We start from the raw sequence: 21,156 nt of genomic DNA on the forward strand, positions 1-21,156 counted from the left end.
AAGGCCTGCGAGCCCTTGTAAAGGAAATCATCAATAACTGTCCCGTGTGCTGCATCGGGCGAGCACAACCCATTCCACCGATTCTATCGCCACATACACTGCCATTTACGTTTACTGGAGTAGACTACTTTGGACCGATTGAAGTTGCTTTAGGAAGGCGTCGCGAGAAGAGATGGGAAGTTTTATTTACTTGGCTAACAGTTCGCGCTGTTCATTTAGAATTGGTGCCATCTCTTTCAACGGACTCATTTTTATTAGCTCTAAAACTATTTACTGCTCGCAGAAATGTGCTTCTTAAGTTGCTATCCGAATTTTTGGAGAGCCAGCAGAGTACTCGCGCAAGAGATCGAACGTATATCAACGTCAGCAGTGGAAAGCAAGTATCCGGAGATGTCGTTTACCTTTATTCCTCTGGGATCGCCTCATATGGGCTGCAGCTGGGAGCGTATGGTGCGTTCTACAAAGTCAATCCTGACGGAAATTCTGTCGAACGTCGGACTGCGCTAAGTATTGCGGAAGTATTGCGCGCTGCGTTGGCCGATGTCGAATGCACTTTAAACTCAAGGACGTTGACCTATATTCCGTTGGAATCGGAAAATTCGGAAGCTCTTACACCAAACCACTTCTTGGTTGGTAACTCCAGTGGTCAACGGGAACGCGGTGCGATGGAATCCGACGGCCAAATATTTCCGCATCGCTGGTCAACTAGCAGATCGTTTCTGGAGAAGATGGATTCGAGAGTATCTACCCACCCTGACGAGACGTTCAAATGGTATCTGCCGAACCCAGCTCCAATTTCCGTGAATAACGTGGTTCTTATTGTTGATAAAACAAGCAAGCGAAACTCCTGCATAAAGGGATCGTCGTGGATGTTCATTTGGCGAAGGATGGACAAGTTCGTAGCGGTGTTGTACAGTTAAACTGGCTAAATTGGACATCATAAGGATTGGAAATACTCTGCGTAGTCAAGAAAAAGAATCACGAGCTGGGGAATGTTGCGAGGCTAATAAGAAGGTTTAGCCGCGCGCTAACTCTCCAATTTCAAAAGTCGATTTATTTAAATTTAAACTCTATTAGTTTAAAAACACTGTTAAGTTTTTCAACGCTGCTGGTCAGTGTCATCTCTTTATTGTTAGTATTGGAAAACTTAAGAATGTAAGAAGAAGAAAGTGATGATATTAGAAGTTGAAGAGCGGGAAACCACAAGTGTAAGAAAAAATGTTTATAATTTGATTAGATTTCAGCTATCTGTATGCTGTGAACTAGAGCTTGGAAGAAGTGGAAACCCTCCGGGACCGTGAGTGTCCCAACAATAAGTATTTGAGTTCTTAATTCGATACCTTTCATGTTCCATTGAATTATTTGGGCATTTCATTAGTTTATAAGTGTGTGTGTTGGTTGGCCCAGGTTTAGTAGAATTTGATATGATTTTTTTGTTTGCGGCTTTGAGAGTTGCTAGCATACGTTTTGATGTAGAGAGCGGTGGGATTTCAACTGGGTTGGTTTGGGGATTGAGTGGGTTGGATTTAAAGAGTCTATTTTATTATCTGTAAATAGGTCTGCGTATGATTTTGGTTGTTTCCGGGAAGAAGTCTGTCCTTAATGTGTGAGTTTAGGTCCTTTGAGTTGTTGAGGTCCTGTATTATGTAGAGGTGTAGTGTTGTGATGTAATTGAATTGTTCGTCCTTGTAATTAATACATTTATTTTAGGGATCTTGTGCATTTATCTTGTGTGGTGGTCTTCTCCGCAGTTATAGCAGATTTGTTTTTGCAGTACTTGTGCAAGTGGCACAATTTAACGGTAGTGGTAAGTATTCCCTTACCGTGGTCCTTTGATAGCCAATTTTAATATGATTTGGAAGATCATGACAACCAGATGTAATTTTATGATACAAATCTCTTTAAATGTGCCGTTGTCCCTTTTTAATTTTTTACTTCGTAAACTTCCTGAATAGCTAGTTCTTTCTAAATAGTGTTTTCGGCTCTTAATCTTGGGTCGTTTGAATATATGACACCTTTGGTTAAGTTTAGTGTCTTGTGGAGAGACTACTTCGATTTTAATGTCGGGTGCAAAAGCTTTCAATTGCAGCAAACTATTGACTAGAAGGTTTGTTTTTGTTTGAGTAGTGTTCCCTTTGTAAGTTTTTTGCAGTCGTCAACCTCTCCGCATCTATTTATGATAAGCAATTAAGGGTAGGTAGGTTTTTGTGGTTGGAGGTGATCGGGGGAATTCCCCATCACGCCGTCACTGTGTTTTGAACAGTTGCTTTGCGCACTTGTGGTTACTGTTAAGATTTGCTAAGTGTTGTTCCTGGTTTTTGTTATGTTTTGGGTTTGCTTTGATGGCAGTGAAGGCACGTCTGCTCTCCATGAGAGTGAGTTTGTAACTGAGAGCCAGAATAGACATTTACTGCCTCTAGCATAGAGTTTTACTTTGTGGGATACAAATATTTTAACTCTCTATTTGCACAATACAGTAAACCTGCCTATTCATTTATTCTGCGTTCTACGATTGCACATCGCTGTGTCTTTGGCCCTCAAACGGAAAAACCCATCGAGTCAAACCAATTTAAAAGTTTTAAAATTTAGTGAAATAGGTTATCATAACAGTGGGACAATCCCAAAAATACCAGTAGAAATCGAAACTGGTCGGTTTTTGATTCCGCTTTGCAATACACTGTTTTGATTTTGATTGTGTTGAGTCCTGGTTTAATCCACAGTTATAAGTCGGAGTTTAAAGCAAATGACGCACGGAAACGTTGCAAGAGATTTCTGGTGTTGTTCAAAACATGGTGTTTAGAAATGCGGTGATCTTAGCTCTTAATCGTCTTAATTGTCAGTCATATAAACATAAAATATAAGTTGATAAAGCAAAGAGAAATTATATTTGTGAACAGGTTTGAAAACCCTTCTTTATTTTTGGGTTAGTTTATATATGCATATGGCGTTAAGTCTGTTTGCGTACAGAATCCGGAAGCTTAATTTATATATGTACAGTTAGATTACTATTATCATACTCAATTTAAATTTTAAAAGTAACAATTTTATTTAATACAAAGTTACTAAATAGTCAAACCAATTTAAAAAGTTAACAACAACTGGGCCTTTTATTAAAAATAAAGGCTCCTGGCATCTGGCACTATTTTTTCTTTTGTAGGTATGTATATAAGAGAAAGCATATATTACACGTTAAGAGAATACGAATTCAGGATCAGAACTGCTAGGATTTAGCGTTTACCGAATAAAAAACTATATAAATGATGACCGTATATATGGCATTAAAAGCTAATGTTATATCCATCTCGTACTTCTACTGCGACGATCGTGGTCAAACATTTGCAGTGCGAAGTTTTTGCCTTCAAAAACTAAGAGTGGATTGCCAGGAAGCTGTGGATAGTACCAGTCTCAGGATTGTGAAATTTTTATTTGAGGCACTTTCACTTTTTAAATGGATTTATATAAAGCCAAAAATCATAATCTATAAAGGTTGTCAGAGCTAGCGGTAGAATGCTACTGCAGCATTAGAGCATTTAAATTACGCTGCAGAATTGTATCCTTTACCGAATTAAACACTACATTAATGTTTCGCGTATCAATGGCAGTTGTAAAATGGTGGTAGATCCTACTGGTGCTGTTACGGCGACGAACGATCATAAACATTTGGAGTATGAAGTTCTGGACATCTAAAACTGAGTGTGGATTGCCATTAAATTGCGGATAGTACCAGCGAATGTCAGTCTCAGGATTGCAAACTTTCTGTTCGAGCAAGTCAGTTTTGTTCAGAAATAAAATAATTGATATTCCTTTGAACGTATTATTGTTGACAATGGTATCAAATATATTCTTTGATTCTTCCAGACGATTGGTTTTCCTGCAACAGTAACGTTTCAGGTTAATCATGGTCAGGCATTGGGTAATAATTTACCTGTCTTCCGCAAGCACTTGATCGAACTCCGAACTAGATACAAGAAATATAATTGACGTCACGGAGCTATCAAAACATCTAGTCCATTTTTGACGCTGAGTTCGCTGACCACCCACATCGACGAATACAAATGGAATGTTCTATAAATCACCGATCCTTTAGTGATAATATCATGGTTTTATATAATTCACTTACCTGGACTTTAACACAAAACTCATATACCCCTTTCGTTGCCTTCCTGCAATGCAAAATATCCTTATGTGTTGGGACATAATCAGGTTTAGCTAGCCGCTCAATTTCGTCCAGAAAATAGCTTACAGAATCGCTCTGAAAATTCACATGAGAAAAATTTAAACAAAATCCACTTGGCGCATTAGGTAAGCATACAATTTGAAATTCACGTCTTCTTTCAAAAGCTCTTCTAATGCCGCGATCCTGCCACAGGCGGCGTATTTGTGGTGCATATTCAATAAACCTAACGGATTCAATTGCATTGCATTCCATTAATTTGGCATCGCTGGCATCCTGTTCTCGTCCGTCGCTTCCCCACGAGATGTCCAACTTTTCGCGAGCGTCCAACAAGACTTGCATACCTTAAACGACAGTTTATTGAGACGAAATAATTTCTGGTCAATAAAAATAGATATTTACCTCTAATAACATTTTGGTATATCACATTTTGGTATTCGCGGAGCAGTTCGTACTCGAAATTAACACCATGAATGATACGCATTTGTTTAAGGAAAGTAGACTTGCCAGATTCCCCAGCACCTAGGAGCAGCAGTTTCACCTAAAAAAAAAAACCTTTAGCTTATTTAGGGATTTAGGGGAAAATTAAACTAAGAAATTAGTATCCTCAAGTTTATTTAGGGATGGAAAATTTGTGTTTTGATTACTTCTGCGCTAATGGAGTATGATAATATGATATGATTGCGCTCCTAGAGCTAGACGGTCAGAATGACAAAAATAATTCAAATTCAATTGTCAACGACATCAGACGTATTTTTATATCTAACCGATGTCTAATCGCAAAAGAGCTCTCAGGGTAGGAATGGGTATGTGTGCTCAGGTTCCCATTAAAATCATTAAATAGTGTTATAAATACTAATAAAAACGGTAAAATAAAGAAAACAAGACCCCAAAGCTCATCACGACGATTGTCGGCTCTCAGAAATCGGATCAAACACCTAAGGCCTAACAACAATGGTGTAAAACACTGCCCATATCTGAAGGACAATTCATTGACTTCTACAACTAACTTAAACGGGAGGCTACTATAAAATGCCATCATAAATTTGAGCAACAAACTGCCAGCCCTATACTGGTCAGCTGGCCACTATAAGCCCAGAAACAATCGAGCACCCTCACAGGCTGATGTATCACAAAACTAACTGGCTGAAATGCCAAAAGTATTTGAGTTCCCGGATTAAACATTGCTCTACCAATACTCGTATCCATAGAACTCTTATAACAGCGAAAAGACGTTATAGAACTATGAGCGAAAAAAGCTCAAAAAGCGGCGCAGTAAAGGAGACATCGCCGGCCCTATAAAGTATATATATTCTTCATCAGGATCACCTCCTGAGTTGATATGAGCATGTCCGTCTGTCCGTCTGTCTGTCTGTCCGTCTGTCTGTCTGTCTGTCTGTCTGTTTATACGCGAACTAGTCTCCCACACACCCTTCTTTCCTTTGCACGCAGTATATAAGTCGGAACGGCCGGAATCGGCCGACTATATCCTATAGCTGCCATATAACTGAACGATCGGAAATGCCATAACTTTAGTGTTTGTAAAGTTAGGAAGTTGGGATTTTCTATGGGTTTTATATTTGGCCAATCAATCCGGACCTACCAAATTTCATAAGGATCAGCCGACTATATCCTATAGCTGCCATATAACTGAACGGTTGGAAATCCCAAAACTTTGGTCTTTTTAAAGTTAGGAATTTTATGAGTATGATGAAAATGCATCATATGAATAATTTTGGAGAATATAGTTCACAGAATATTCTGCAAGGGTATATCAACTTCGGCTCCGCCCGAAGTTAGCTTTCCTTTCTTGTCGTAAATAATATTATCCACATAATCAACAGAAATAAAAAGCCGCAACCACTATTTAAGGTCGAACTGGATCCAGAAAGCAGAGCCTCGAAGAAAACCCAAGGGCACCCGATCTACAAATGGCAATTCCTGTTGTATAGAAGGATTAGTGTTAAAGAACCGTATAAGCGAAATGGTCTGTTGCAATGCACAAACTGCCAAGAGTACGGACACACAGAAACAACTGCGGACTTCGATCAGTCTGCGTAGCTTGTGGAGGCTTCCACAACTTTGAACCGTTCTCTGCAAGCAAATAAGACCCAAAATCGATAAATTCCGCTAACTGTGTAGGAAAGTATACCGCAAACTAGAGAATCTGCTCAGCCTATAAAGAGCTGAAGACTCGGCTTCAACAAGCTAAACCTGCACGCTCTCAGAATGAACCAAATCGAAATACTTGTTCGGGAAAAATCCCGCCTACGACGCTTGCCAATCCAGCAGATCGCCTTATTCCACTATGGGGCCAACGACCACTTTTGTTGGCCAAAATTAATAACTCGCTCAATTTTAAAGATATCAAGATAAAACTTTACAAATCATTTTATGGTATCCTTAGGCACCATATATGTTAAAAAGAACAGGATCGAACGAATATATCTCATAGCTGCCATACGGTCGATTTATTCAACTTTGTTTTTTAAGATAATCGAATAATTTTTTGTTTTATATGCTTTATAATTACATTTATATTATATTTTTTTTATATTTTTTATATCTGCTTCTGAATAGAATTAAAAATACAATACAAAATATTCTTCGTTCCACAAAGGTGAAATGTAAATGCTTAATAATCGGATTAAACAAGTTGTATAGATAAGTATATCAAAGGCACCTGCTACAAAAACTCATGCTCTTCGAATTAAAGTCCAATAATGCATTGAAAATCAAAAATATTCTTATCTTCATCGAAACTACTGCCAAAGCTGCAAAATTTGAGGTTTTGTACTTAAAAATAAAATTTCGGAAAATGTGGCAATAAGTGGCGATTCTAACAATATACATTTTAACAAAATTTAAACAAGTTGTATTGATAAGTATATCAAAGGCACCTGCTACAAAAACTCATGCTCTTCGAATTAAAGTCCAATAATGCATTGAAAATCAAAAATATTCTTATCTATATCGAAACTACTGTCAAAGCTGCAAAATTTGAGGTTTTGTACTTAAAAATAAAATTTCGGAAAAAGTGGCAATAAGTGGCGATTCTAACAATATACATTTTAACAAAATTTAATACTCTACAAATCTGAATAGGTTTCAGAAGTGGACTCCGCTGGACTCACTTTGTTGCTCTACTTAAAAGTTTGCTTTCTAATTAAAAAACTAGTTTTAGACAACTTACTTTAACACTTAAGTAAAAGGACAACATGATAGATTTCAAATGTTTAAGCACAAAAACACTTAGTATACACCACCATTCATCGAAATTATATCACAAAATTTTTTTGGAACGCTTTTAAACTGTTCTTTTAAACACTTTAAAACTGCAATATATAAGTCGAATTTCAAAAGCACGAGGCTTTCGTCTTAAACATCTGATTTAACACATGTTATCTTAACAGAAGCGCCCGCTATCGGAATTCCTGAAACGAAGCATTGCAGATTGGTCTTCTGTTAGTGTATCCTAAAACAACTTTTTTGGATTTTACGACTTTTCAAAAATGGGTTTTGGCCAACCAAAGTGGTCGTTGACCCCATAGTGCATGCGAAGCAACTTTTAAACGAAGCCACCCGGAGACTTACCAAAACCCTAAAGAAGAAGAAGAAGAGCGTACATGAGAAATTATCACCGACCAGTACAAAGCATCCTTTGTGGAGAGCTCATCCAAATTTAAGCTATCCGATAGAATCAGTCACTCCGATTAGAAACTAATCGGGTCCTTGATGAAGACAAAGCTGAAACGTTTGCTTTACACCTACGAATTGTATTTTAGCCAAACGCAGCCACAAACTCTTGTGATCTACCGTCGCTCAAGTGAGCCGATTGTGTTTCGAGCACTTGAAATTATTAATGTCATTAGGAAGCAATTAAAACCAAAAAGGCTCCAGGAGGTGACTTAATAACCCCCAAAATGATAATTGAACTTCCAAACTGTGCAGTGGATGTTATATGCAAACTTGAGTAATACACAAAAATATGTTATCGTACCTCTCCAAAAATCCCTGCTCACGCGCATAACACCATATCTAACAGCTCAAAATGTAATCCCAGCACATCAATTCGGGTTTCGAGAAAGCCATGCAACAATCGAGCAAGTCAACCGGATAACACCAGAAATTCCTACAGCCTTTGAACATTGGGAATATTGTGGTGCGATATTCGTAAATGTCTCAAAAATCATAGCATTACTTCCAGAAAACACTCATAAGTTACTTGAATAGTCCTTTTACCACAGAATCTTCGCGGTGCAATGCAACAACGAGTATAACATTGAAGCTGGAGTTCCACAAAGTAGCGCACTGAGCCCTACTTTATTTGTCCTATACACCGCAGACATTCCTACAAAAGGCAGGATGTCTACGTCCACATATGCTGGCGACACCGCAATCCTGGGATGCTCGAGATGCCCAACTAGAGCAACAGCTCAACTAGCAGATAATTTCCTGGTGGCTATCAGACTGTCATATCAAAATTAATGAACAAAAGTGTTAACATATAACGTTTACCCTTGACAGACAATCGTGCCTCCCGCTGAATTTGAAGTCAGAAGCCTTCACTGGATTATAAATTCTCGTTCTGGACTTCAAAGTCCTGCTCTACAACTCCACCCTTAAGCCCATTTGGACTTACGGCTCCCATCTTTAGCGGAACGCGAGCAACAGAAACGTTCACATTATACAGCGCTCACAATCATAAATCTTGCGAACAATCACTGGGCACCATGGTATGTTCGGAACGAAAACATCCACAGGGATCTTGGCATACCGCCGGATAAATTATGGTTTAATTTATTTTGGATACATACCTTTCTTGTCATATGAATATTTTGAAAGTGCACGCTGTTATCAACTTTGGCTATACATAGTTCTCGCTTTATCAATGGTTGAAATTATTTTGGATCCATACCTTTCTTGTTATATGAATATTTTTAAAGTGCACGCTGTTATCAACTTCGGCTATACATAGTTCTCGCTTTATCAATAAATTAAGTGACAATGTTCTGCCTATTTCATTTCAAGTTAACAGTACACCCACCCTGAACTTAAGTTTCTCCAAATTCTGTATTATTTTTAAATTAGTAATAAAAGGAACTGAAACAGCCGTGCGAGTAGCTAATAATGCGGATGGAATTAAAGAACATGGCTTTTGTCAAATTTGATATAAAAAAAATAGCAGAGCAAAAAGGGCTTTAAAAAAACAGTGAACTAATTTCGAAAAATACATTCACACAAGTTCTGCACTTTACAATGCATACAGGTATCTTCATAGTTATCAGCAAATCTAGGAAAAATAAGTTCCTGAACAAAACTGCCAACTATAGGGACTTTTGTGAGGAGTAAATAACTCCGCACAAATAAAAGCGAAGGTCGAATGTACGGAAGCCTGTCAGCTGCGTAGTAACGGAACTGTGGGAAAAGAGAGATTGAAGAATACAGTTGAAGACAGTTTGGAGGAGGAGAAGAACGAGGGAGAGAGTTTGGAGAGTACGAGGTAAGAGAGTTTGGAGAGAACTAGGAAAAGGAGTTTGGAGAGAAGGAGCGGAGAGAGGCGCGAGAGCGCCGGCGCACCGTGAGCGAAGGGATTACGGTAAAAAGCCGCGGACTTTGGACCCTAGGGTGGTGCCGTGCGCAGAGATCAAAAAGGAGAAGCCGATGATTAACGGTACCAGGAGCCCTATATAAGCGGGTCCAGCGCTGGAATCGGGGTCAGTCGACCACGAGGAGTCAATCCGTCAAGATCAGTGAATTATCAAAGTCAAAAAACCAAGTCAACCAGCAGCAACACCAGCAAGACAGCAACAACAGATCCAGTCGTCGGAAGCAGCGCCTTGGGAAGTCTACAAGGAGCAAGATTGCTACGTCGAGACGTTCGGGATTAGAACATGTGTGTCTTCTCACTGATCTGCGGGGCAGTCACGTCATATAAATTTGGTGGGACGAACACACAATCTTCTGAGCTAGCTGCACGAATCTCGTAGCGAGCACACACAAACAAATCAGTTCGTTACCCTGTCCAATACATAACAAGTTCTAAAACGTACTAACCAGCAACCGTCAAGGAGTTTGCTTGGTCAATGTCCATCGGCACTCTTCAGACAGATCAACACATCCTGAAATACTAGAAAGCTTTCCACCTTTGCCAAAAGCTGCATAATACTCCCACAGTGCAGACATGAAACATTTTTTTTAACCCAGCCCCGAAAGTTTTTGAAATATAAAAAGCTACTTTCTACCAGCATATCGACCACTATTTTAATACAATTTCAAGACGCTTTTAAACAAAAGTGGCAAAATAAAATGTGAAAAATGATTTCAGATTTAAACAAGGTGACACATTCCAAATTTTGATTATTTAAATCGAACGGACTTTCCGTTTTAACAAGACAGGTGTTCTTTAAGAAAATCAATTGGCGATGGCAAAAAAAATTTAAAAGACAAAATTTTGAAATTGTAGGTTTCGGGGCAGTAATTCAAAATTACGTTATTACAAAACGACTACATTCGATTTCTATTCCTATATTACTAAAAGCAATGTCGTTGTCTGATTTTGACAAAACTAAAAGAGTAATTCTGATATAGTAAGTAATTAGTCAATTTCATATGGGAGCTATATGATATAGGTGTCCGAATTTAATTTAATTAAAACCATAATTAAGTATTTAAATATTACCAAACACCAAAGAACAAAAAAATTATAAACAGCAATGTTATACTTTTTAAAACTTTTTTTTTCCGATTGTTCCTATGCAGCTATATAATATAGTCGCCCGATCCGGCTCGTTCCGACTTATATACTACGTGCAATAAAAAGACAACTTCTGGAAAAGTTGACTAGTTTGCGCAGAAAGGGATGGACGTACGGACATGGCTAGATCGACGCTCCTGGTGATATTGATCAAGAATATATATACGTTATAGGGCCGGAAATGTCTCCTTCACTGCGTTGCAAACTTTTGACTGAAATTATATAAAAAGATTCGTTACCCGGTAGTTTTATATATATCACTTGTTCATACTAAAAAATGAATATTTTACTTCGCAGTATGACTTTATTGACATTGAGCTATCTCAAGTAATCATCGTTAAAAACTCTTTAGGACGTTTACTGGCCTTGTGTTTTGTTTAAAATCTAGAAGGCGTTTGTCCATCTAAAACGTCCCTACTTACGCAAACGGAAGATCTCTATCACTAAACCTATTTGACAATAAAAAGAACAAAACAAATACATATATTCAACGATAATAAACGACAAAAGCAAACAACAAAAAAAAGAAAACTAATTCGAACAAGAAAGGAAAGCAAACTTCGGGCGGAGCCGAAGTTGATATACCCTGGCAGAATATTCTGTAAATTATATTCTCCAAAATTATTTATATGATGCATTCTTAATACTGATTAAAAATCCGAACTTCCTAACTTTAAAAACACCAAAGTTATGGCATTTCCAATCGTTCAGTTATATGGCAGCTATAAGATATAGTCGGCCGATCCTTATGAAATTTGGTAGGTCGGATTGATTGGCCAAAAATTAAACCCATAGATAATCCCAACTTCCTAACTTTACAAACACCAAAGTTATGGCATTTCAGAACAATCAGTTATATGGCGGCTATAGGATATAGTCAACCGATCCTAATGAAATTTGGTAGGTCAGACTGATTGGCCAAAAATAAAACCCATAGAAAATCCCATCTTCCTAACCTTAAAAACACCCAAGTTATGGAATTTCCGATCGTTCAGTTATATGGCAGCTATATGATATAGTGGCCCGATCCGGCTCGTTCCGACTTATATACTACCTGCAATAGAAAGACAACTTTTGGGAAAGTTTCAAACAGATAGCTTTAAAAGTGAGGGACTAGTTTGCGTAGAAACGGACGGACGGACGGACAGACGGACATGACTAGATCGACTCCCCTGGTGATGCTGATCATGAATATATACACTTTATAGGAACATTTCCTCCTCACTGCGTTGCAAACTTTAGACTGAAATTATAATACCCTCTGCAAGGGTATAATAAATTACAACCAAAAGTCGCCTACTTCAGTAAGCTTACGTTTAACTACACTTGCAGTCACAACGAAATCTGATGACATATATATGACAGCTATAGATTATAGTCAGCTTCGAAAACAACAAAATTTTACCCGATTTATCATTTATCATACATTATTCGCTGCCATCAAAACAAACACAAAGCATAAGAAAAACTATCAAGAACACTTACCAAATCTTAATAGTAACCACAAGTGCAAAGCAAACAAGTGCAAAACTTAAACAACGGTTTAAAATACAATCACGGCGTGATGATGATGTTCCGACAAGAAAAACAGCAAACTTTGGCAAGCCGAAGTTTATATAGAAATCGACTACATTTCGATTTGTATGCCTATATTACTAAAAACAATCAAGACAGCGCTGCATTTTGCCATCGTTTCTATGGCAGCTACGTTGTCGTCCGATTTTAATTTAATTAAAACCATAATTCCATAATATTTAAATATAACCAAATCGCAAAGAACAAAAAAAAAATTAAAAACAACAAAGATCTGGCTTGTTCCGATTTGTATACTACCTGCAATAGAAAGACAGCTTTTTGGAATGTTTAGCTATAAAACTGGGGGACTAGTTTGCGTAGAAACGGACGGACGGACATGGCTAGATCAAAGACCAATATAAACACCAAGATGCGTAACGCCATACGATTTTTTTGCACACGAATTTTTTGTGCTGGCTTTTCAACTGGCTTTTCGCTCTCTGCCCAAAAGCCAGCGAGAGAGCGCTCAAAAGCCAGCCGCTCTTTGCACGCATACTGCGACAGTCGACGAATGTATGTGTGCACATGTATTCACAAGCGAAGAAATTCGCTGCAGCGCGCTGTCGAAATATACTCTTTATTTTAAAATTATAACATTATTAAAAATACTTATTTTGTATTGCCTTTATATTTACTTTATTTACTAATTATTCGAATGTATAATATTTTTTAGTAATGACCAAATATATCTAAGTATAAAAAAATAACATAATTTATTTCATACATGACTTCACATTGGAATAATTGTCATTAGGGTATTCAGCATACGACTTGTGAACGATTTTTAGGAGCCTCAGAAATTTTGCGATTGAACAGGATGAATATTTTTATATTTATTGAATTTTAAATATATGGATTAAAAAATATGTGGTATTTTTATATTATACGTATTATATAATATTATATTATATAAATAGTTTAACTTTTTATAAAATAATAATATGAGCTTTAAATATTTATTAGGTATACAAAAAAAAAAGATGGATAAATAAAAATGAATATCTGAATATTAAATTAAATTTTTCGTTTTATATATTTAAATTAATTATAAAAACATAGCTTTTAACACAAAACATATAAAACTGCTTGAGTAAATAAGAAGAGATTTAAGTGCAGGTTGATAATATTAGATATGATGTTATACGTATTTACTTTAAATATTTTAAGTCATTAGATCAAAATTTAATATATTTGAATAAAAATTAAATTTAATATTTCCATTTTAAAGTTAATAAAAACAGCCATGGATAAAAAATAAAGCGACATATATTTAATTTAATATCCTTTAAATATATTTATTTTAAATAAACTTCGCTTTGTTTTTGTTTAACAATCATAGTATATTCAAATATATTAAACTTTATTGAAATATTTTAAAATTTAATCAAGCAGTTTTATATGTTTTGTATTAAAAGTTATGTTTTTAGCTTTAATTTAAATATGTAAAACGAAACTATGAATTAAATATGCAGATATTAATATTTAAGGTATATAAAAAAGTTTTACATCAAGCTTCATTGCCATATATACATAAATGCAATTTAAATAATCATCCTGTTCAATCATAGAAGTTCTTTTGACACACAATTAGTTTCTTAGTCCAGAAATGATTTCTGGACGAAAATCGTCTTCTCGAACAAATACGCACACATACGCACTTCCTTATTCGTGCAATTCTATTTTTAGATTTTTACGCTCTCAACTTTGTGCGAGCGGAGAGAACGGAATTTTCGTCGCCACCAAAAAACGAGCTGCATATTGCAAAACCAATGTATGGGCGTTACTCATCTTAGTGATTATATTGGTCTTTGGCTAGATCGACTCTCCTGGTAAAAAAAGAACTAGCTTGTCAACAATTATGCGAAGTTACAAAAATATTGATAAGTATTATTAGGTGTATTTAGGGAGAAATGTCTTATAATAATTACGTTTAATCGTCATGACCTTTTTTCATGATCGTATTAAAATTGTCTTTCACAGAACCACTGTAAGGAAATGTATATCACTAACGTAAAGATGCAACAATGGGATTAAATTCGTCCTCTTACACAAATTCTGTTAAAATAAAATAATCTGATTTAACTGCGGAGTAGGAAACCACCAATACACAAACAGACAAGAGAAATGCACAAGATCCCAAACATGTATTAATTGCAAAGACGATCATAAATTCGACCTACACAACTCTACCAACTGAAGATGCACAGTATTTAGAACACAACAAAAACTCATTGCTATTAAAACAATAACAAAATTCGACAAAAAAACTTTTCTCACTATCAAAATTACAGACAACAAATTAGACCCGTTCAATCCCCAAGCCAACCAATAGCACAGTTTAAATCCTATCTCGCTCTACATACATATATACGAGCTTCAAGCTTATAAAGCCCCAAACAAAAAAAAAAACAAACAAAAAAAAAATCATATAAAATTCAACTAAACCTGGAGACGCTTTAAGCGACTCTTTCCATATGGACCAACTAACTAACAAATTCAATGGAACATTAAAGGTATCGAAATAAGAACTCAGAACTACAAATTCTTATTAAACAATTTAATTCACATGTAATATTCTTTCAAGAAATACTCTTATCACACTCTACATCATTCCCGAACCCATAAACATTATAATTTACTGCAGCTACAATGCAAATGCATTCATAAGCACAGTGCCTTAATCTGTTTCAAACACGCAATATCTACTAAGCCCTGACCTTGAAGCTGAACTTTAGATTCAAGAAAAAATAAATTCACAGTGATCTCCACCTTCATTTCTCCAAATAAACACTTTAAACTAAACGACTAGAACCTTTAAACTCCTATATACTCAAACTCAATCATAAGCCCATGCCTAGCATAAGTTATTGATCGAATCATTGCTTAAAGATAGGGGTTGTTTGTTTTAACCAACAAACACATTCATAACAACCAGCTCGGGGAAAATTTGTTCTAGACAGTCTACTATATGTAGATCATCTGGCGGCCAGACCCCTTTCCATAAAACGACACATTTTAATCACATCATTAGACTTTGAAGAAGCTTTCGATAAAATAGGTATTTATCGTCTCATCCATCAACTCCAAAAATGGAAAGTAGGCTTTCGAACTCATAATTTTATGACAAACAGAAAGATCATATTCAAAAACGGAGTCTCTCTCTTTAACACTTTCCCACTCGTCAACGGCAACACACAAGGCTTCCCCATCTTAGTTGTCCTATTTCTAATTCCCTACAATTCCATTCATAAATCTGACATCTCTTTTTCCAACAAATAAAGGAGTGGTGCATCTGTTTAGAATCCTGCAGAGCAAAGAAAAAAGCTAGCTCTCTAACTATCCCAGAAACCAACACCACAATAATCCTTCACATTCAACAATCAATACATCTGGTCCTCTCACAAAAACAAACTAAAAGTAGTCCTTGCAAACCCCTCAACATCATACAACACCAACTTCCGTTATCCAAATTATTAAGTCCACCCTAATGTCGAAAATTGATTACTGCTTACCCATTTATGAAAGCGCACCTGCACACTTAATTAACCACCTAAAAACAAGCTAAAGCTTAGCAATTAGAGCAGCGCTAGGCGCATTCAGTACTACACCAACAAACAACAACCTTATTAACATATTGAATCCAATATAAAAACAATAGAACGAATAATTAAAACATGAAAAAAAATAAACCCAATTTACCAATCAAAAACTACCCGAGATAAAAAAAACCAACAACGAATTTAAAATTAAACTTACAAACACCGAACTTTTAAATTACAGTAAAGTTAACACTCCTCCAATTATCTACAAACAATCCCTTAAAAACACCCTTTCTCTACACCGATGGCTCGAAGGCAAGTTACCAAGTAAACCAATACCATCAAAACTGGTCTTCTACCTAACTATTCCTCCACGAAGATAAAAGTCGATGTTAAGCTGCAGCTATATGATATTGTTGTCCGATTTTGACAAAAATAATAGCGTAATTCTGATATAGTTAATAATTACTATATCTCAAATAAATATTTTGATAAATAGAAAAACAGAAAAATAAAATTAATTTTAATTTTATATTATTTAAATTTTTGGTTTTTCCTGTGGGAGTTTTATGATATAGATGTCAGATTTTAATTTAATTAAAACCATATTTCATAGTATTTAATAAAGTTAAACATTTTAAAATTTTTTTCCGATTGTTCCTATGGGAACTATATGATATAGTCGCCCGATCCGACTCGTTGTTTTTATACACTGCATAGGGTATTGTAAATTTTTTATTTAATTATTTATTTATTTTTTTGGTAAGTAAGTGAGGTGTGTCCTAGTCGAATTCGGTTTATAATTATTTGAGTTTTCCTGTTATATTTGGTGTTGGAATATAAAAAAATGGAAGGAGTATTTGCAACATTTTTTATACATGTGCAATGTTGTTAGTGCTTTTTTTTTGAGTGTATCATTTGTTGACCAGCATTCTTGTTACCTTATATGCCGATGTGGCTGGGGATTCAAATGAGTTTTTTTTTTGGGAAATGGTTAGAATAGGACTGGTTGTTAAAGTTAGTAAAAGATTTTAGGGAGGATAGCAAGTCTGTGCAGATTTTTGCGCCTACGGAGCTTGGCTGCGAATGGCTTTTATTTTTTTTTCGCTCAAAATTTGTGAAAACATTGATAAAATGTTGTACTTTGATATGCTAATAAAATAATTGATCTGACATTAACCGTACCCTGTAAAAAAATTTTAACAAAATACTCCTTTTTTGGCCGAATTAACCAAGGTTAAAATATATTCCAAGATTTTTTAATTTGCCAAAATTTAAAAATCTCTGTGAGCAGCGTTTAACTTTTCTTAAGTTAAAGCAAATTAAAGACGACCGTTTTTTATTGTCTTCTTGACTTCTTATTTCCAAAAGGTTAGTAGAAATCTTTGACCATTCTTAAAATCAATTATTCTAAAACTAAAAACAACGTAAGTACCAAAAGACGAAGGGTTGGGCCTGCACAGAACTTCTGTTGCCGTGTTATTAAAGACTTTGTTTTCAGCTTAACCAAAAAGTTTACACTTCCTAGCTCAAAGAAGCTGGGTCGACTAAAATGGAATTTTCGAAAATTGAATAGCTTAATCGTTTGCCCATTTTTTGCCCATGTTTGCCCACTTTTTAATTTTTTTTGCCCACCTTTAGTTTTGAAAATATGGAATCTTCGAAAATTTTCGAACATTTTCGTAAACATAAAAGTTGACTTTTTCAATTTTTTTTTTTTTTAATCGCAAGAGAATTGTTTGCCCACGTTTGCCCAACTTTTAGAATTTTGAAAATATTTATACTTTTGAAAATATTCGACTTTTAAGTTTTGATCATATTTACCCGTAGAAAAAATTGTTTGCCCACCCCTTAAAAATGATTTTTTTCGAAAAAAAAAAAAGATGCCCATGTTTGCCCATTTCCTGAAATTTAAGAATTTAAAAAAAAATCGTTTGCCCACCTCTTAAAAATAGTTAATTTTGACAAAAACGTTTGCCGACGGCTTAAACACGAGATTTTTAATAAAAAAAACGTTTGCCCACCCCTTAAAAATCGTTTTTTCGAAAAAATAAAAGATGACCATGTTTGCCCATCTCCTGAAATTTAAGAATTTAAAAAAAAATCGTTTGCCCACCTCTTAAAAATAGTTAATTTTGACAAAAACGTTTGCCGACGGCTTAAACACGAGATTTTTAACAAAAAACGTTTGCCCACCCCTTATAACGTGGTGGGTAAACGTTTTTTGTTAAAATTAACTATTTTTAAGAGGTGGGCAAAGCAAAGCCGTCGGCAAACGTTTTTGTCAAAATGAACTATTTTTAAGAGGTGGGCAAACGATTTCTTTTTTCAATTCTTAAATTTCAGGAGATGGGCAAACATGGTCATCCTTTATTTTTTCGAAAAAACGATTTTTAAGGGGTGGGCAAACGTTTTTTAATAAAAATCTCGTGTTTAAGCCGTCGGCAAACGTTTTTGTCAAAATGAACTATTTTTAAGAGGTGGGCGGCAAACGATTTTTCTATTAAATTCTTAAATTTCAGGAGATGGGCAAACATGGTCATCTTTTATTATTTCGAAAAAACGATTTTTAAGGGGTGGGCAAACGTTTTTTGTTAAAAATCTCGGGTTTAAGCCGTCGGCAAACGTTTTTGTCAAAATGAACTATTTTTAAGAGGAGGGCAAACGATTTCTTTTTTAAATTCTTAAATTTCAGGAGATGGGCAAACATGGTCATCCTTTATTTTTTCGAAAAAACTATTTTTAAGGGGTGGGCAAACGTTTTTTATTAAAAACCTCGTGTTTAAGCCGTCGGCAAACGTTTTTGTCAAAATTAACTATTTTTAAGGGGTGGGCAAACGATTTTTTTTTTAATTCTTAAATTTCAGGAGATGGGCAAACATGGTCATCTTTTATTTTTTGGAAAAAACGATTTTTAAGGGGTGGGCAAACGTTTTTTATTAAAAATCTCGTGTTTAAGCCGTCGGCAAACGTTTTTGTCAAAATTAACTATTTTTAAGAGGTGGGCAAACGATTTTTTTTTAATTTCTTCTTCTTTTTAAGGGGTGGGCAAACAATTTTTTCTGCAGGTAAATATGATCAAAACTTTAAAGTCAAATATTTTCAAAAGTATAAATATTTTCAAAATTCTAAATGATGAACAAACGATTCTCTTGCGATTAAAAAAAAAAAAAATTGAAAAAGTCAACTTTTATGTTTTCGAAAATGTTCGAAAATTTTCGAAGATTCCATATTTTCAAAACTAAAGGTGGGCAAAAAAAATTAAAAAGTGGGCAAACATGGGCAAAAAATGGGCAAAAGATTAAGCTATTCAATTTTTGAAAATTCCATTTTAGTCGACCCAACTTCTTTGAGCTAAATTTCCTGAGTTTTAAAATAAATATAATATTACTAGATAAATAGATAAATCAAATTGTTGCTCAATGGTGCTTTTGCGTTTTTCGCGCTTCCATTCTGAGTGACTGATGATTTCATCAAGATAATCAGAAATCCCAGTTCTCTGTCTGTTTTGAATGCATCCAACCAAATTACTTTTTTTATAATTATAGCACGTTAAAATAGTATTATTAAATAATAGTATATTATTTGCCTTTGCAAGGTACCCAAAGGTCAAAATATAACTCCCGAAATTAAAAATAAATCAAAGATCAAAACAACAAAAATTTAGGTGTTGTGGTAAACTACACTTAAAAGCCCTATTTATTTCAATCAAATGGGGTTGCCTGCAGTAAACTTCAGCTATGGCAAAGAATTTCAGAGCATCAAATTTATTTGACAATGTTGCTCCCCAGGCTTACCTGTCGTCGAAACGTATGCCTATCCCTTTCCAGGTATTTGTCAATCTCTTTGGACTTATAGCGTTGTTCCATTTCCTCGGGCGTACTACGTAGCCTGACAAGATAGGTGAGAAAGTTTCCGCAGCAGCGAAACCAAGCAAATCGCGAGGTCTGAAGACGACTGCCCTGACGTCGCAATCGTTCCGCTCCATCCGATAATAGTCCGTCCGTAGTCCTGGTCGCTGCTCCTGTTCCGACTACCGCTCCCACCCGTGTATGATGCTCTTCCATAAGATGGGTCAGAGTACCACTGAGGGTCTTACCGTTGATACTGATGTCGATGCAGTTGATGGTGTTTAGGCTTGTAATGATGATGCTTCCGTTCTGGGCATCGCTGGCTGGCCAACGCCGTAGTTTCGCTTTTTTTTTAACCCACACCGTCGTGTGCTATTCTATCATACACTGTCGACTGCGCTTTGTTTTAATTGTTCCAGAGCGTGTTGTCGCAACTAATATTTTTGGGTTGCGGTGCAGTCGCAAAAATGAGACTCGGCAAGTCTGAAGGTTTTATTGTTTTGGCAACGTCGCCAACTCCAAGCGCCGGAGGGTTGTTAGCACTTATTTCATCGCCTTTCTGCATTGCAGAATCTCACAAACTCAAAACTGCTGCTCTTAACTATTAATATATATTTAAAACTATTGATCATGCGAAGATAAGTATAATATATATAAACTAAATTAACATTTATGGTTGGCAATTACTTTTGTAAATAAATTCGCTACAACCGACAGGGCTGATATTACACTAATCCCTAACTTTCGATGTTATCCTAGCCGATATTTGGTGTTTGGAAGTGTAAAGACATTCCCTGTAATAGCCAATTCACACGTCATATGATAAAATAAAAATCTTCACGCACCGCCAAAGTCCAAAGGCCCATTACCCAAAAGTCCCACAAAATAATATTTGCCATTCCAAAAATATTCTGGGAAACGGTATTTAAGAGACTTTGGCACTTAGTCTTAGTCTTATATCCAACAGACGACCATAAATTTGCGAAATGGTCTAAAAGTTTTGGCCGTGCCATACATTTTTCAGATGGTAAAATTGCGTTCCTTACCGCGCAACATCATGTCTTAATTTTTGCGAAGCACAAGCATATTCGAAAGGGAAGTGGCGCTTACGGAGGATAAGATTTCTCCAGACCGCAATATTTTTAATTAATAGTTTTGATACCGAAATCCCACAATCCAAATGCGGGATGGTCCATAAGGAATTGCAGTGCAATAAATGTTCCAGGCTAACGGTCACCCATGCAGTAATTTTTTTCCCAA

General features: G+C 35.8%; 1 protein-coding gene across 1 annotated transcript; it reads right to left on the reverse strand.

Annotated features, from left to right (window-relative positions):
- Nucleotides 1-2,881: 2,881 nt before the first annotated feature.
- Nucleotides 2,882-20,606, reverse strand: LOC108048230 (guanine nucleotide-binding protein subunit alpha homolog). The gene is made up of 6 exons (XM_044461475.1): nt 19,843-20,606; nt 4,577-4,715; nt 4,313-4,518; nt 4,121-4,252; nt 3,926-4,065; nt 2,882-3,871 (listed from the first exon to the last, which is right to left on the reverse strand). The coding sequence occupies exons 1-6, from the start codon at nt 20,110-20,112 to the stop codon at nt 3,511-3,513; spliced, it is 1,248 nt and encodes a 415-aa protein (XP_044317410.1). The 5' UTR covers nt 20,113-20,606; the 3' UTR covers nt 2,882-3,510.
- Nucleotides 20,607-21,156: the final 550 nt, after the last annotated feature.

The sequence above is a fragment of the Drosophila rhopaloa genome, unplaced genomic scaffold (assembly GCF_018152115.1).
Source record: "Drosophila rhopaloa isolate 14029-0021.01 unplaced genomic scaffold, ASM1815211v1 contig_36, whole genome shotgun sequence".
Taxonomy (NCBI): domain Eukaryota; kingdom Metazoa; phylum Arthropoda; class Insecta; order Diptera; family Drosophilidae; genus Drosophila; species Drosophila rhopaloa.

Coding starts and splice junctions, on each gene's coding strand:
- LOC108048230 (XM_044461475.1), bottom strand. CDS start 20,112: ATGGAAGAGCATCATACACGGGTGGGAGCGGTAGTCGGAACAGGAGCA. Junction 4,716..19,842: donor GGCATACGTTTCGACGACAG/GTAAGCCTGGGG, acceptor TTTTTTTTTTAG/GTGAAACTGCTGCTCCTAGG. Junction 3,872..3,925: donor CAAGTGCTTGCGGAAGACAG/GTAAATTATTAC, acceptor TTACTGTTGCAG/GAAAACCAATCGTCTGGAAG.